The following is a 15,144-nucleotide window of genomic DNA, read 5'->3' as shown; positions in this document are numbered from 1 at the left end:
ATCCTCCTAATGTATTTGTGTGAATGTTTGATGTAAAGAAAGATATAATTATTTAAAATTAGTATTTTTTGTGTTTCGATGTGTTTGGTACATGATAGAAAATCCTATTAATGTCATACCCTTTATGCGTCGTACCTGCCGTTTGTATTCATGCACTTGTATATATTTTTATGGCTGTTAGTTGTTTTTAGTGTATTTAGATTCCGCTTGCATCCTCCATCATATTAAAACAGAACTTGTTAGTAATAAGAACAGCAAACGTCCTAAGACGACACACCAGGCAATGGTCGACAACCTTAGTTAGGGCAAGCAGGCGAGCGGATAGGCCGTCCACTCACGCCGAGGTGGTTAGGGAGGAGCGAGAGAGGTAGTGGTTAGGATTGATGGCGAGAGTGGAAATAATAAAAAATTTAAAGAAAGAAATAATAAAAAATATCACGTAAAAAGACAATTTAAAAAAAATATTTAAGAAAAAAATAATTTTAAAAAAATATCTCAATATTTTTTATTAAATAAATATTAATAAAAAAATAAATAAATTTTAGAATTTGATAGCACCCACTCCAAATTTTTATTTCCTGTTGCACTCCCTTAATAAATTTAGATGTATGCTATCCAACCCATCAGTGTGGACGATGCTAGGTCACGTCACCGTCCGCAGCTTCCGCCGGGAAACTTGGGACTGTGAAGGACGGTCTGCCTCTCCGCCATGCCCCACTCGCATTTCGGCGATCGACTGAGAGCCTCCGTTTCAAAATCCGCACACATTTCCTGTGTCCATCTCTCGCGTCTCCAGTCCAGTGTTGCTGAATAAGAGAAAGGAGGAGGAAGCAAAAAGAACTCTCAAAAAAACAGAGAGAAGAGACAGAGACCGACGAAACCGCGAGGGATCCACCGGCGAAGACGGCGCTGAAGGTGGAGGTCCGGACGGCCAACTGTTACGGGGAAGGAGGCTTACAAAGGCGCGAAATCATGGGAGAAAACGGGGCAGAGGGCGTCGATCGAAGAGGCTAGGGTTTGCGGGGGGAAGATAGAGGAGCCGGCGGAGGGAATAGAGGTTAGGGATACCGCCGCTGGCGACGCTGCCAAAGGAGTCTGGAGCTCGTGGAGAGGGAGGTAGGCGAATTTAATTTTAGAAAGCTATGTGAGGCGCGCATGACAACACTTTTGCTCTAGAAATTAACTTCTGATAAATTGAGTTTTCAAGCAGAAGTAGATTTCTAATCAGATCAGAAGTAGATTGAGGGAGAGGGCTTGAGGGAGAGAGATTAACGTCGAGAGATTGGCGTTGATGGAGTCTTTCTGATCATAACTTCTGGCTCCAAAATTATTTCTGAAAGAAAAAAAAAAAAACTGGAAACAAAACGACAATGAAGTTGCTTAATCAAATAAATTTTCATCAAGTTACGTTACCAAACGGATTTCTACTCCAAAATCACTTCTGAAGAAGCAATTCTACTCCAGTGTTGTCATGCATGCCTTTTAACTTTCTTCTTATGATTTCAGTGGGTCGGCTTCAACATATTCATCCTCCCTATGTTTTGCGCTCAAAGTGTCGTAGGTGCTCGTGGTTTAACTTTAGGGATTGACTTGCTTGTTTTGTTTGCACCTTTTTGCAGTTGTGCAGCTGTATACCTCTGATCAGCCGGGATGGTGGAGCACGAGCAACTCTTTGAAGTCGGCCAGGAGGCTGAGGTGAGAACTTTCATGGCCGGTTATCGAGGTGCTTGGTTCCGTTGCAAGGTACATTCATTCAACCAGTCTTTGGTACTTGCATTGCGTTCTTTTTCTAAGTTCTTTATACTCTGTTTCTCTCTTTCAATAATAAACACCACGACTATGACAACAAAGATGCCTTAACCACTAAGCTGCATGAATCTTCTTAACCGATTACTTCACACCCTGCTAAATCTCCACTCTGAGATTTCACTCACCCCTCACATGTGCTACTCAACAATTCACCTCGCATGTGACCCTGTTAGGCCCACTTGCCCTTAGCATGGGGGCAAGTGGGCCCTGTTATCTGATGTTCATTGTTTTTGTTATCCTTGTTATCTGATCCAAATTAGAATTCTTATGCTGTTTTGGTATGCTTATTACCATTTATATTGGTTCGTATCTGTTTGTAGGTGATTGGTAGATTAAGATAAACTCATTTGTATGTTTTGCAGCAGATAAGGGGGATTAGAAAGAGAAGGGGGGAACAACAGTTGCATATGGAATACTTTGATTTTCCAGATGAAAGTGAGTTCTTGTACTCTGTATGCTTGTTCCTTTTGTGTTCTTCACATGGTAGTTCTGTTTAATTACGTGGTACCATTAGCAGTCCGTCTCAAAGCTTGAGGTTGTACTTTGAAGGTGTCTTAAAGCTCTCATGCTTTTGCCTTGGAGATGTATTCAGGTCGCTACCAATTCATCTGCAAGCTTTGAACTTTCAGATGGAGTGATGGAAGTGTTCCATTTACAAGTTGGAGGGGGAAAGACATATTAAATCGTAACATACTTAGAAATTAGTACTGGGGAGATAGCTGGTACTGGTTTTCTGTCAGAAAGCTTTTAGAATTTGATGTCTTCCGACTGTAAAAGAATAATGTGTAAAATCTATTTCATATCAATAATGCATATTTGCTGTGTCAAGCTTCATTGTCCCTATGATTCTTGCATGCTGATTGCTTTTGGACGCTTGATGTTACTAGATGTGCCTGCTTCGGTGAGGTTTGCTGTATGTTTCACAGGTTTCAGTCAATTTTCAAATTTGCAGAAATAACCTGGACTAACGTATATGAAAAGTCACCCCACTCCCCTGTAGATGCTAAGCTAAAGAGGAAGAAACAATTGATGGTGCGCCCTCGCTTTCCTTCCGTCTATCATAGAAGTGAGATGCCCAATGGCAGATCTATCTCAGATGTGGCAGTCATCGTTGATGATGACTGGAAGGTGGGAGATATGGTGGATTGGTGGAGTGATGACTGTTATTGGTCTGGAAGAGTAACAGAAGTGTTGGCGGACAAAAAGTTCCAGGTAACGTTTTTGTCCTTTTACCGGCAGTGCTCTAGATGGCATGCCTTTGCTCATAATGGGTGTTTGAATACTGCCATATTTTGGCAGGTAATAGTCCTGCTAATTACTCAGTTTTGTTGAGGATATGTCTTCTACTTTATCAGTAATTCATCTCTTATTTGCCTGTGTGTGGCATCTTTTATTGCATTAAAGTGATACACTAGTAGGCTGTGTTTAGCTGGGCTTTTGAGGAAGTTTTTGGGGAAATGCAAAAGACTTTAGTTTCAAGTGTTTTTTTTTTCCCGAAATGCAGATAGTGTTCGGTAAAGTGTAACTAGTGCCATGGGAATCAACTTTGGTTTAAATGCTTTTTAGAGAAAAGAACTAGACTTGTAAAGTATATATTTTATGCAAATAAAGAAAAAGGAAAATTTATTTGTGACTAGTAAGGGCTGCCGGGGTTGCGGGCCCCCAACTAGGGCCACCTGAGCCAGATCTGGCTCGTCGTTGATCAGATCTGGCGGTGCCGGCGACGGTGCACGAGGTGGAAAATGGTGAGGGCATTTCTGAAATTTCAAATATTTAGAAGAGCAAAGTTGGAAGAAAAAATGTGTCGGCATTCCGGAAATGCTAAAGCCCAAAGCTCTTATGAATTTTCCCTGGGCTAAGAGACTTTAGAGAACTTAGGAAAAGCAATGCACTTTGCTGAAGCTCTCCAAAAAATATTGCCAAATGGGTTGAATTTTGTGCAAGGGCTTTTAGGGCGCGAATAATCATTCTGTTCTTGGAGCTATTTTTGGCTAGAAATAGATTTTTCTATTTTTATTCCCTGGACAAGTTTATGAACAGAGAAATGCGTTTGATAATGGAATAAACTTTCTCTTCATAAAACAAAAATTCTTTTGATAACAGCATAAAATTCTACGATTGCCGGCAGTTGGGCCTAAGCTGGCAACCGGCGATGGACCGAGGACCGGCGGACGGCGATAGGGACGCGAGAGAGAGGAAGTGAGCGATGATATGCATTCTTATTTCTGTTTCTGTTCCATAAATAAAAAAGTAGAAAATTTTTTGCTTCTTATTTCTATTCCAAATCTATTTTTGGGCTAAAAATTTGTCTCAGAGATGGAAAAATGAAATTGTTGTATCAAACGGATTTTTGTTCCAAACCTGTTCCCTAGAACAGAAAAATAGAAAAATAGAGACACATGATGGTTATTATTCGCACCCTTGGAGACCTAAGGGCCTTTGGGAAAGCCATTCCCAAAAACAGCCAGTAGAGATAGTGCTAACTGCTAGCTTCTGTCTTCATATTTTAATAAGGGAAGGAATGAGCCAAAACTTTCTAGTTATTTTCACCTATAACTTGGGACGTTGTTCTCAGTGTCCTGTAAGATTTGTGATTAGAATCATTTTTCTTAGCATTTCTAGTGCTCAAGATTTTTTAGTTGGTTCTTACTGGCAATGGTCCTAATTTCTAGGGCTGCATTCACCCTGAATAGCTTATTAAACCATATGATGACTGTGCTGCTATATAAATAAATGGAAGAAGCAATATAGATTCCTAAACTTGATAAGGCTGAGTGTGATGGTCCACGCTGGACAAGGTGCACCATAACTTATTGCTGCATTCCATTTCTATCAAAAAGGAAGAAGAAATTTTCAAGTCAAATAGGATTAAGAGGCCAGCAGAGCATCAATTTCCTTGCTTATAAGCGATTAAGATATTTTCAGCTTTTAATCCAAAGAAGTTTGCTACTGTTAATGACCTCTTTTATTGTGTTGGATTTTTTTTTTTTTTCATCATTAGATTGAGTTACATGCTCCTCCAGCGGGTGAAGGAGAATCTTATGAAGCTTTCTCCAAAGACCTAAGGCCATCTTTGGATTGGTCCATCGAAAATGGTTGGATGGTACTTACTGCTATTCTAGATTCTCTGGTATCAGTCAGATCATGGTTACGTACTAATGTATTGTTGAAGTGCTGATTTTGCTTCTTGAAACTTATTCCAGATTAGGATGTCAAACTCGGTTCTTGTCCTATTTATTTTGCTTTAAAGGCGACATAATCCACTCAATCTCTGCATATTGCATAAATGAGATCAAGAAAAGGTTTTGAGTTGCTAGTTTGCATTAATACGTGGTTGTTATTTCATAGGTAGAACTGCTGGAAACAAGCATGATAATAAATGGTCAAGGCCTTTTGGGTCAAGGCCTTTTGGCAAGGTCTAAAATGCAATGATTCTACTTTTTGTGAAATTTAAAGCAGGTTCTTTCGTCAATGTTACAGCCTCTTTCCTTTTGACTTGCCTTGAAGTGAAAGCCTTGGCCTATGTGCACATAGATTTATTCCTTTCTTGCCCTGAAAGGCTAATAGCTGAGACTGCAGAAAGGCTCTTCAATGTGCAAGAAAAATGCACTCTCTCTCTCTCAAATGGAAACTGGAGAATCACTCTTCAGTTGGCTAATAAACAGTACTCTTTCAATAGGCATGCCATTCTTGTCTCTCATTTGTGGGGGCTGGGACACAAGCCCCGCCCTCGTTATGCTTGATAGTGCCACTGCTATGGACCAAAGGTGATGCATCTGCTCCCGCCTGTTCCCTTGCCTCTCTGATGATATTGGTGGATATCAAATTACTTTTTGACTCTCTTGGTGTTTTCTGTGTCCTTAGATCTTTGTAAATACCCGTGTCATGCCTATCTTCCCTAGGCTCTTCGATGTTTGCCATCTAGATTTCGCTGAGTGTGGTCACTTCTTACCTTGCGGTTACAATTATCAATAGGTCTTCGAGTCTCAAGCTGCTTCACAGTACAAGCAAATTCATGTGAAATGGATCTCATGACCTTTTCCCCAAATGGAAGATGCGGATACTATCTTTTGACCATCTCTGTTTCTCCTTTGTGGAATCTCTGTATCTAATCAAACCTACTTCAACTGCTTTGTTGATCATTTTCTTGAGGGCTCCATAACCAAGTGGGTGAGAAGGAGGTGACTACAGGTTTATTGTTTAATCCATTGGGTAAAACTAGTGGACATCCCATCACCAGAATGCTAAAAGTTGGCATTGATATAGACCTATCACCAAGACCATATCTAAGGCCCATTACCTTGCTTTTGCTTAGCAAGCGTTAAACATTCCAGTAGAGAGTATTGTGCAAACTTTGTAGGCATTAGTATTTATATCCTTCCACACTTTGTTTTCAGGCAGGAGTTGATCACTGAGTCGACAACTTGTCATCATGAAGTTAAGTCCTTGAGAGAGAATCCTTTTGGGAAGGGCGCATGACATAGCTTAGAACCATTTTCAGTCTTGTGCTCAGGCCAAGTTTTCATTAAACTCCTCCACCATATTCACGCAGTTCCAAGAACATTTTGCTGAAAATCCTCAATAGCTCGACCTTTACTAAATTTCCTCTACTTCTGCATCCTAATTCTTCTGGAAAAGAATCATTCAACATGTTTTCATATGCAAGTGCTATTCTTACTGTGGGTTTATCAGATGTCAAGGATTAACTCTAAGCCATATTCGTGTTCAAACTCTTTCTTTTGGCTAAACATGTTGAACTTTACAATTCACACTGTTGCTGTGTTCTAAAAATCTAATTGGAAAAAAAGTAGTCCTAATAAAGGGTGATTAGATTTTTATCGAGGTCATATATGTTATTATAGATTAGACAGGATGGCTTCTAAATTTAGCTGCATGCTGTAGCCCTTTTCATCAGTGGAGAGTGCATCACAAAGCAGAGAAGAAAGTGCTTCAGCCATACTCCTTTAGGGAATATTAACAGTGTGTCATTCCTGTTGCTTGGCAAGTGCCTTGTGATCATTTAACTACATGGATGATTTTTTTTTTTTTTTGGGAAATAATCAAGTTTTGGCCGATTGTAGCGTCATATTGTTAATTATGTGTGAATGCTTGTCTGGTCCTATTTATGGCCTATTAGTTAACCTGCTTTTGTGCGTTTGAGCTTTTGTTATGCCTACCTGATCACTAATTGCATACTCTTTTGTTTGATCCATACTCTTCTATTTTATGCTAATCATATGTGGTAAGCTTTTGCCCTGTGTTCCCAGTTTTTGTATTCGTATTTCAATGTAAGCTTCTGGCCGTTTGCTCAGTTCGATCCCTGATAACTGTGTGATTTTCCTTGGCCGTCACAGGTATGTTCACTACATTTTTCGCAGTGGATCAAGCCTCCCAATGAAGGTAAGGAGTGGTGCAGATGTACTTTAACATCTCCAAGATATGCCTGTTCCTTTTCAGATACTTTGGGAAGTTCTTTTATGTGGTTATATATAGTGTGATCTTGCATGCTTATTTGTGCAATTTTCTTCAATTCTGTAAAACCATAAGAATTTCCGTCTGTTTTAGGGTAGACTTTGAGAGTGGTGATTCGTAGCATGGGTACATGTTGGTAGTAATTAGTGCGAAGATGAATTATGTTCACGCCAGAGATCCATGTGACTGTTATTTTGGATTTGCCAATGAATTATGTGTTTCTCTAGGTTGAGTGTAACTTACGGTTAAATTTGGCACAACCTACTCATATTTTGCTTGATGAGTAGAGTGGTTCCCTACTTTTCTCCATAGGATGCCCTCAGAGCTAAAATTCTAGTACTTTTGAGTCTAAGATCTTGTAAAGTGACTCGTGCGAAGTTCAGTTTCTTCTTTATTTTCCAGTAGCAGATTGACTTTAAACATAAATTGGCTGCCATATGTAACCCTATCTATTGATTTAAGGCTTGTTTGGGAGTACTAGGTGGGGAAATTGGGGGTGGAAAATACCCAAATATTTAACTTTTCCCTCGTCTCCTTTCTCACAAAAATTTGAAATTCTTCTCAATGTCCCCCCCAAATGCTCCCCATTTTGCCTTCCTTCCCAAACACAACATAATGATTTGCTTGGAGACTCAGTGTTCTCTACAAATCCTTTTATGGTGTTCGTCTTCACCACTTGAGTCCTACAAAGGAAAATAAGAGATCTATGACAGAAGTTGCTGAGTGTCTATGCTAGTGGTCTTCCTCAGCTGATCCTTTTGTCACTCATGTGTCAAATTCAAGTCTTTCATCGATGGTCTTCCTAATCTAGTCCCACCAGTAATTCTGTTCCATGTTTTCAACTCATAAAACTAGTTTCTCATTTTATTAGCTTAAAAAAAAAAAAAAAAGACGACTTTCGAATGTCATACATTGACATCACTGTCAAAAGGTCCTCCAAGAGTTTGTGCTCTTACTTCCTAGAGTTATTTGCGCGTCTTTCTTTCCGTACCTCTGTCATGGTTTTCGCTCTGGTGATATGATTTTAGAGTTAAAACTTGTTTGCATGGGAGTCTGATAACTTAGTTCTGTTCTCCTAATGTCCGTACTCTAGAGGATGTTAGAGATAGCATTAAGGTTGTGGTTTGTGGACATTAACTGCTCGATTACTTCATCAATTTTCAGGTAGGTTGTTACTTCCTGCTGATATGGCCAGCCCACAAGAAGTACCTTTGGATATAAATGCCTTTGAGAAATCACCTCCAGAGACACACACAAATTCTGAGAAATCACCACGGGAGAAGTATGAGAATTCTGCAGTGGCCAGCAGTGGCCTTGGAAAGGCCAATAGCTGTGATGGTGTTTCTAGTTACAATGTAAGGGTTGCATCAGCAGAAATGGAAGCGAGTTTTAGTAAGGAGAACAATGATTATGATCTACACTGTCGAAAGAAGCTGAAAAGTGATGATCACACACTGTTTAATTCAATGTTCTCTGATACATTGGAAGATGCGATTATAGACCTTGAGGAACTTGCAAACCGGGTGAGATGGCTCAAAGATATTTTAGAGCTCAGAGGGCATCCATCAAAGAACGTAAAATCTTCGTGGAAGTTCTTAGAGCTTCGTGCATCGGCCACTTCAAAATAAGCACATCATTGAAGGTAATATATTACATCATCTAACTTGTTAGTTTTGTTGTTTTCATTCATCATTGCAGGTGATACAATACCTTATCCAACTTGAGTCTTTGATGTCATCCTACCTTTCTCCGACAATAATACTATTAGCACACACAGACGCAAATTAATCCATACATGAATTGCCATGACAATGATGTACCATTGGGGATGAGCATGGGCAGGGAGGGGTGGTGCAGGACCAAGGTTTTTGTTCTTGCCCTTGCCCTGTGGGGTGAAGCTCTGCCCCCGTCCCTGTGGGGCAAATGGGGCACTGCCCTGCACTGGGCCATGATGCTCCTTTGCCAAATACTTAATTTTTTCCATTATTTTAATAGCTTAAAGTTATAGATCAATATTTAGAGACAAACATCCATTCCAAACTTATAATATCTGTTACATCTATCAAATTTGTGATCCTATTGAACAACTAAAATTCATTGAAAAACCCTTTTTGAGTACATCGAGAATTAAATAATATCCATGACAATAAGAGCTGCAACAATCCTTGATGTTGGCATGTCCACCAAGTAAAAGAAGATACCACAATCTTAGTCGTCCAACCAGATTACATTTTGTCTTGCATGCACGTGATTAACAATCAACCATGGAGTGGTCATGTGATCATGGTGTCCTGTGAACATGTTGGTTTAGTGACTTGATGTGTTAATTAGATGAGTTCACAATTGCATGATGTATGGGTGATTTTGTCTTTCATTGATGCATCTTCTTTTTCTAGGATGACGTGGATAATTTCAAGATGGGGAGAGTCCACTTTGCTGAATTACTGGATCCCAAAAATTTTTGAGTAAGAATTTCTTGGAATGAGTGAACATATAGATACATCTTTGTGCATCATATATTATACATGGTAACTAAAGAAAATTGCACACACTTATGCATTCATACATGTATAAGATCAAGTTTTTATAGATTTCATGGGTGAATATTCATAGGGAAATGCATATAATAGCTTGGGTTAATTATATGATAGGATAATCAACTGAAGGTAAACGTTTTATTCATTGGATAGGTATTGTATCGGAAACGATTAAAGTTAAACATTCACATCAGCTGATTCACCAAGACTGATGTTGTTACTTTGCATTTTGGCATTTAATTGTACAAGGAAATTGCAGTTTTCCATTTTTCCTTGGCAAAAACTTGATCCCAGAAAATTCTCGAGTTAAACTTGTTAGTCATCATTACCTTGCATATATGAATACCCATTGAAGGGAGGAACTTATGAAAGCAGGCTCAGTTGTTAATGTCAAAGTGGCCGTTAGGGCATCCTGCCTTCGTAGAAAATAAATGGAGTCTGCTTAAAATACTAGGCACTTTTGGAGCTTGAGTATGAAGATGTTTTGAGAAATATATTCTGGAGACTTTGACATGAAATGTAATCTAACTGGCTCCATTTACCGGCCAATTGCCCTAGCGCCTCATGTAAAGCAGATGGTAGAGATGCACATTAAGTTTTTAAACAATTCAGAATTTTTTGGTTGACAGGTGATGCCCAAACTTATAAAGAGCACGGCGCTTTTTGAAGATGCAGCTTGTGAGCCCCACTTTCATGGAGGGTTCGCCTGGGTGACTTTCAAGTTTCACGGCTTCGTGCCACTACACACGAACTACTTCTGGACTGTCTCCAGCATATCCTCCAGGTCATTTTTTTTTTTCCAGCTTTTAATGGAAGGGTCTTGGGCAATGGAAAACCATTTTACAGCCGGGGCTCATGCAGAATCGGTCTAAGATTGGCAGAGAAAAAGAATGGCCTTAAAATTGGCCGTCTGTTTACTGGTAGGACCTGTTCATTGTCTTGAGGGATTCTGAGTTGGACAACGCCGAAAAAAAAATTGCAACGTCGGTATTGAGTTTGTATTACTCTGCTACGTTTAATCACTCGTATTGGCTTCTCTCTCCTCTCTCTCTCTCTCTCTGCCTCCCTCTGAGCGTGCATATGTGCGCTGCTAGCTTTCTACGAAGCTAAAACAAAGGATGCCTGGGCATGCACGCAAGTGTCGGCATGCCTGTTACTGCACAGGATGATGCTATATGACATGAGCTGTTGAGCTTGCCGAATAATTGGGGTCAAATGACTATCGGCGTCTCAGTTGAAACCTATAGGCGCAAATTGGAGATGCATGGAACGACATGATCACCATTAGCATTTTCGCTTTCGCACTGTCATGACGGTGAAGGTCGACATGGCGAACACAAGCTATTGGATCTATGGCTAGCTTCTGGGTTTGCAAAAGGAGTTGGGATTTCGCTTAACACATTAAGGATTTTGACTTTCCCAGGATTGGAGTGGACTGTTGTTTCGCCAAACGACCGGTGCTTGAGCTTGGAAAGCGGTCTGGTTTCTTCAGTACGAAACATCAGGAGCCTGCATCTTCAATGAGATCATCGAAGGTACGACCGGTGGGGGGTTGTACAGAATTATGACGTTGATCGAACATTCGACGGTGGGTCTGACACTCTTAATAGCACTGTACTGGCAGGGGCAGCAACGCTAATCGGCCTTTACCATTTCTTTTTTGCCAATCAAAATTGGTCCAAACTGAATTTGGCTGAATGGAGCAAACCTCCTACGTCGGATTTAGTACAAACAGTCAATTTGTTGCACAAACGGGAATATATATATATAGTCAACATGAGACGTTCAAGGCTCGGTCGTCTGCTCATACTCAAATCAAGTTTTCAACCCGAACCCCGAATTAACTGAACTATCCAATGATCGACTTTAATGTCACCACGTATTAAACCTAGCTTGAACTGAGATTTTAGGAAATGTGTGTAGTCGAATTCTCCAACCAGGCTCAGAGCTGTTCGACTATAATCTCTCAAGTTTAAGTTCTAATAGCTTTAGTACTCGAGCGCTAAAGAAATCAAGAAATCTAAGTAGAGCTTTTAACCGGCTTACAAACTAGCCACTCAAGAATTCTCAAATGTACCGGTACTAGCAAGTGCATCAAAGATGCGGTTATCGATTCTCTCAAGAGGCCATAATTACTGCGAGCAATCATATTAATGACAGGGAACATAATTTTGCTATGATTCTAATATTTTGACTTGTTTCTATAGAACCAAGGTCGAAAAGATTGAAAAAAAAAATTAGTTATTCACAACCACTAACGAACGATTCCTCGAAAGGTTAAATCTTCAAAACGATTGGATTATATTATTATTATTATTATTATTGGTGAATGCATATGCCCTTCAGCTTTTCCTTTGATGCACACACTTTTAGAAAGATCACATGCACCGTTTGCAATTAATCAAGACCCATCACCGACGCTTTCTCCACCGAAAACCCTCACAAGAAAACTGCTTAAAACCCTAACGACCTCCGTCAACTTTATCAAGGAACCTCCTCATCTACACGACCCAACGAAAGCTCCAGTCTTTTTCTTGATCACGACGACTCCATCGATCGGACTCAATCCCTTATCGATCCCAAGATCACGGCGAGTTTCAAGCTCGCGTTTGAAGCCGGAAACTAACCATCACCATGGCCCATGAAGACCGAGTAGAGCTGCGGATGCCGCAATTCCCGCTCGACGCGAGCTCCTACAAGATCGTCGGTGAGATCGGGGCTGGCGTCAGCGCGGTTGTGTACAAGGCCCTGTGCGTGCCGAAGGGCTCGGCGGTGGTCGCCATCAAGGCCATCGACCTCGACCGCTCCCGCGCCGACCTCGACAGCATCCGATGCGAGGCCAAGACGCTCTCGCTCCTCTCCCACCCCAACATCCTCAACGCCCACTGCTCCTTCACGGTGGACCACCGCCTCTGGGTGGTCATGCCCTTCATGTCTGCCGGCTCGGTGCAGTCCATCATGGCGTCCTCCTTCCCAGAGGGCCTCCCCGAGGCGTGCATCGCTGTCATCTTACGAGAAACCTTAAGTGCCCTCTCCTACCTCCACAACCAGGGCCACGTGCACAGGGACATCAAGGCGGGCAACATCCTCATCGACTCGGGCGGCGCCGTGAAGGTCGCCGACTTTGGCGTCTCAGCCTTGATATACGAACTTGGTCCGGATCAGAGGTTATCTTTCTCGTCAAGTTCATCGTCGTTGATGCTAACTAATATGACCGGGACACCCTACTGGATGGCGCCGGAGGTGATCCACTCCCACAACGGGTATGGATTCAAGGCTGACATATGGTCTTTTGGAATAACCGCGCTCGAATTGGCCCACGGTCGGCCTCCTTTATCTCATCTCCCGCCTTCGAAGTCTTTGCTCATGAAGATCACGAAGCGTTTCCGGTTTTCCGACTACGAGAAGCACAAGAAGGACGACCCTGTTCGAAGGAAGTTCTCGAAATCGTTCAAGGACATGGTGGCTTCTTGCCTCTACCAAGATCCTTCGAGACGACCCACCGCAGAGAAGCTATTGAAGCACTCTTTCTTCAAGAACTGCAAAGGGCCGGAGTTTCTTGTGAAGCACGTCTTGAAAGGGCTGCCTAGCGTTGAGGATAGATACCGGCAAGGCAAGCTCTTACGGTCCTTGTCGATGAACAAGAGTGGCGATGATGGGGGAGAGGAAGATGATTGTGCTGAGTCGGATGATCCCGAGGGTCAGAGCGATAAGCACAGGAGGATAAGCGGGTGGAATTTCAATGAGGAAGGGTTCGAGCTTGACCCGGTTTTCCCCAGTGAAATTGTTTCCTATGATTCATCAGCACAGCAAGCTAGTTTCGAAGGCGAAGGAATGGACCGAGACAACGTGGCCGGGTTGAAAGGGCCCTTCGAATTGGCGAGCTGTACTGACCAATCGAGCACCAGCTCGCCGGCCCGAGCTGCCAACGAGAGCGAAGACGAATGCAGCGACCGTCGGGGAAGCATTCAGGTGGCAATCAACAACGCGGCTGGAGGCTTTGATAAAGAGGTGATGCTGGGGAGCCTGGCGCTGCTGAAGAGGAGCTTGGAAGATGAATTGCAGAAAGTGAACAGCTTGATGAGTCTCTTAGGAGGAGGAGGAGATCAGAGAGGTGTGGAACTAGCCAATAGAGAAGAGCAGTTGGTGCAGGTGACTGACAAGCAGAAGGCTAAGTTGGAGAGTGAGAAGAAGAAGAATTCCGAGTTGGAGAGAGAGCTGGAGTGTCTCCAGCACCGGATCAGCGGCGCCGGCGGTGAGACGACCGATGACGCACCAGTTAGAGATTAAATGATGCCGTTCATGATCAGATATGGCGAATCAAACCCTCTATCGCTCCTCATTAATTGTTGCCAATCCATTTTGTGTTCTTTAATGAAGTAAGGAGATGAGACTAGATATTTCCGTTATTCGCCATTCAACAATCGTTTCGATCTGGGATCGACGTGGAATGTACTGAATCACTTGCAATTCAAGAAATTAACAAAAACGTTCTTAATTTGCTCGTGCTTTGTATCTTATTTTTCGTAATTTCTTGCCGAGAGAGCAACATGATTATTCGATATACAAACCGGGTCGTAATGTACTCATAAAGCTTCGGTTAGAGTTGAGAGTCTTTTACTTAGTTTTTTGGTGAAAGCAGAATATTTGTCTAGTGTTATATTTGCTTTGAAATACCGGGAAGCGACACTCAACCAATATGATCAGTGGAGCAATTTGAACTAATACTCTGTCGAAATAGGTTTCTAGGATTCCAAAAAAAAGAAATCTTAATTAGGTCGAAGGTACCACATCATGTTTTAATTTCCAATTTTGGGAATATGAAAAACAACAAAAGTACCCGAAATTTGGAAGGAGATGAAGGCCTGGGCTTCTTCTTAAGCATGCTGAGGAGATCGAGCCATCTAAGCATTGGGCCAATACGTTGTGATGCGATGCGATGCGATGTGATAGATCAGTTCGTGGACATCCATAGGTTCGATAAAGGCGCGGGAGAGCAACTTAGGTCACAGCTCCTAACCGCAAATTAACGTAAGTGCTTCGTCTTCGTCTATTCTACATTAACAAATTAAGCTAAATGCCCAAAGGAGAAGAAAAATTATAAGAGATCAAAATAGATTTTAGAGACGAATTTTTGCGCTACAAAATGAGATCATGTAAAAACATATATCCATCGAAAATCTTAGACCGTCGGATCAAAATGATATGGTGTCTGCAATGAGATCGGATTAAAAGGAAGGAACCCGCAGCTTATTCATCTGGTTAAGACTCATGGGTTCAAAATCACCTCGTTCTCCGTCCATGAAAACATCCGCTCGCCGACCCC

At 41.7% G+C, this 15,144-nt stretch overlaps 2 protein-coding genes across 6 annotated transcripts; both read left to right on the top strand.

Annotated features, from left to right (window-relative positions):
* Positions 1-631: 631 nt before the first annotated feature.
* On the top strand, positions 632-10,503 carry LOC115727014. 5 transcript variants are annotated; one of them, XM_030657121.2, is made up of 9 exons: positions 633-1,116; positions 1,620-1,743; positions 2,172-2,244; positions 2,762-3,021; positions 4,811-4,912; positions 7,164-7,209; positions 8,446-8,923; positions 9,678-9,748; positions 10,431-10,503. In XM_030657121.2, the coding sequence occupies exons 2-7, from the start codon at positions 1,651-1,653 to the stop codon at positions 8,907-8,909; spliced, it is 1,038 nt and encodes a 345-aa protein (XP_030512981.1). In that variant the 5' UTR covers positions 633-1,116; positions 1,620-1,650; the 3' UTR covers positions 8,910-8,923; positions 9,678-9,748; positions 10,431-10,503. The 5 variants fall into 5 exon arrangements, with proteins under 5 accessions (XP_048131114.1, XP_030512981.1, XP_030512980.1 ...); XM_030657120.2 differs by having other exon boundaries at positions 633-1,112; positions 9,678-9,747; positions 10,435-10,501; XM_048275053.1 differs by having other exon boundaries at positions 9,678-9,747; positions 10,435-10,501.
* Positions 10,504-12,210: 1,707 nt separating this feature from the next.
* LOC115727013 (serine/threonine-protein kinase BLUS1) lies at positions 12,211-14,246 on the top strand. The gene has a single exon (XM_030657119.2). It carries the CDS (start codon positions 12,453-12,455, stop codon positions 14,106-14,108), a length of 1,656 nt encoding a protein of 551 aa, XP_030512979.1. The 5' UTR covers positions 12,211-12,452; the 3' UTR covers positions 14,109-14,246.
* The last annotated feature ends 898 nt before the right edge of the window (positions 14,247-15,144 follow it).

The sequence above is a fragment of the Rhodamnia argentea genome, chromosome 1 (assembly GCF_020921035.1).
Source record: "Rhodamnia argentea isolate NSW1041297 chromosome 1, ASM2092103v1, whole genome shotgun sequence".
Lineage (NCBI taxonomy): Eukaryota > Viridiplantae > Streptophyta > Magnoliopsida > Myrtales > Myrtaceae > Rhodamnia > Rhodamnia argentea.
Note: the sequence above shows the minus strand (reverse complement) of the source record. Positions and strands in the feature narration are given on the sequence as shown.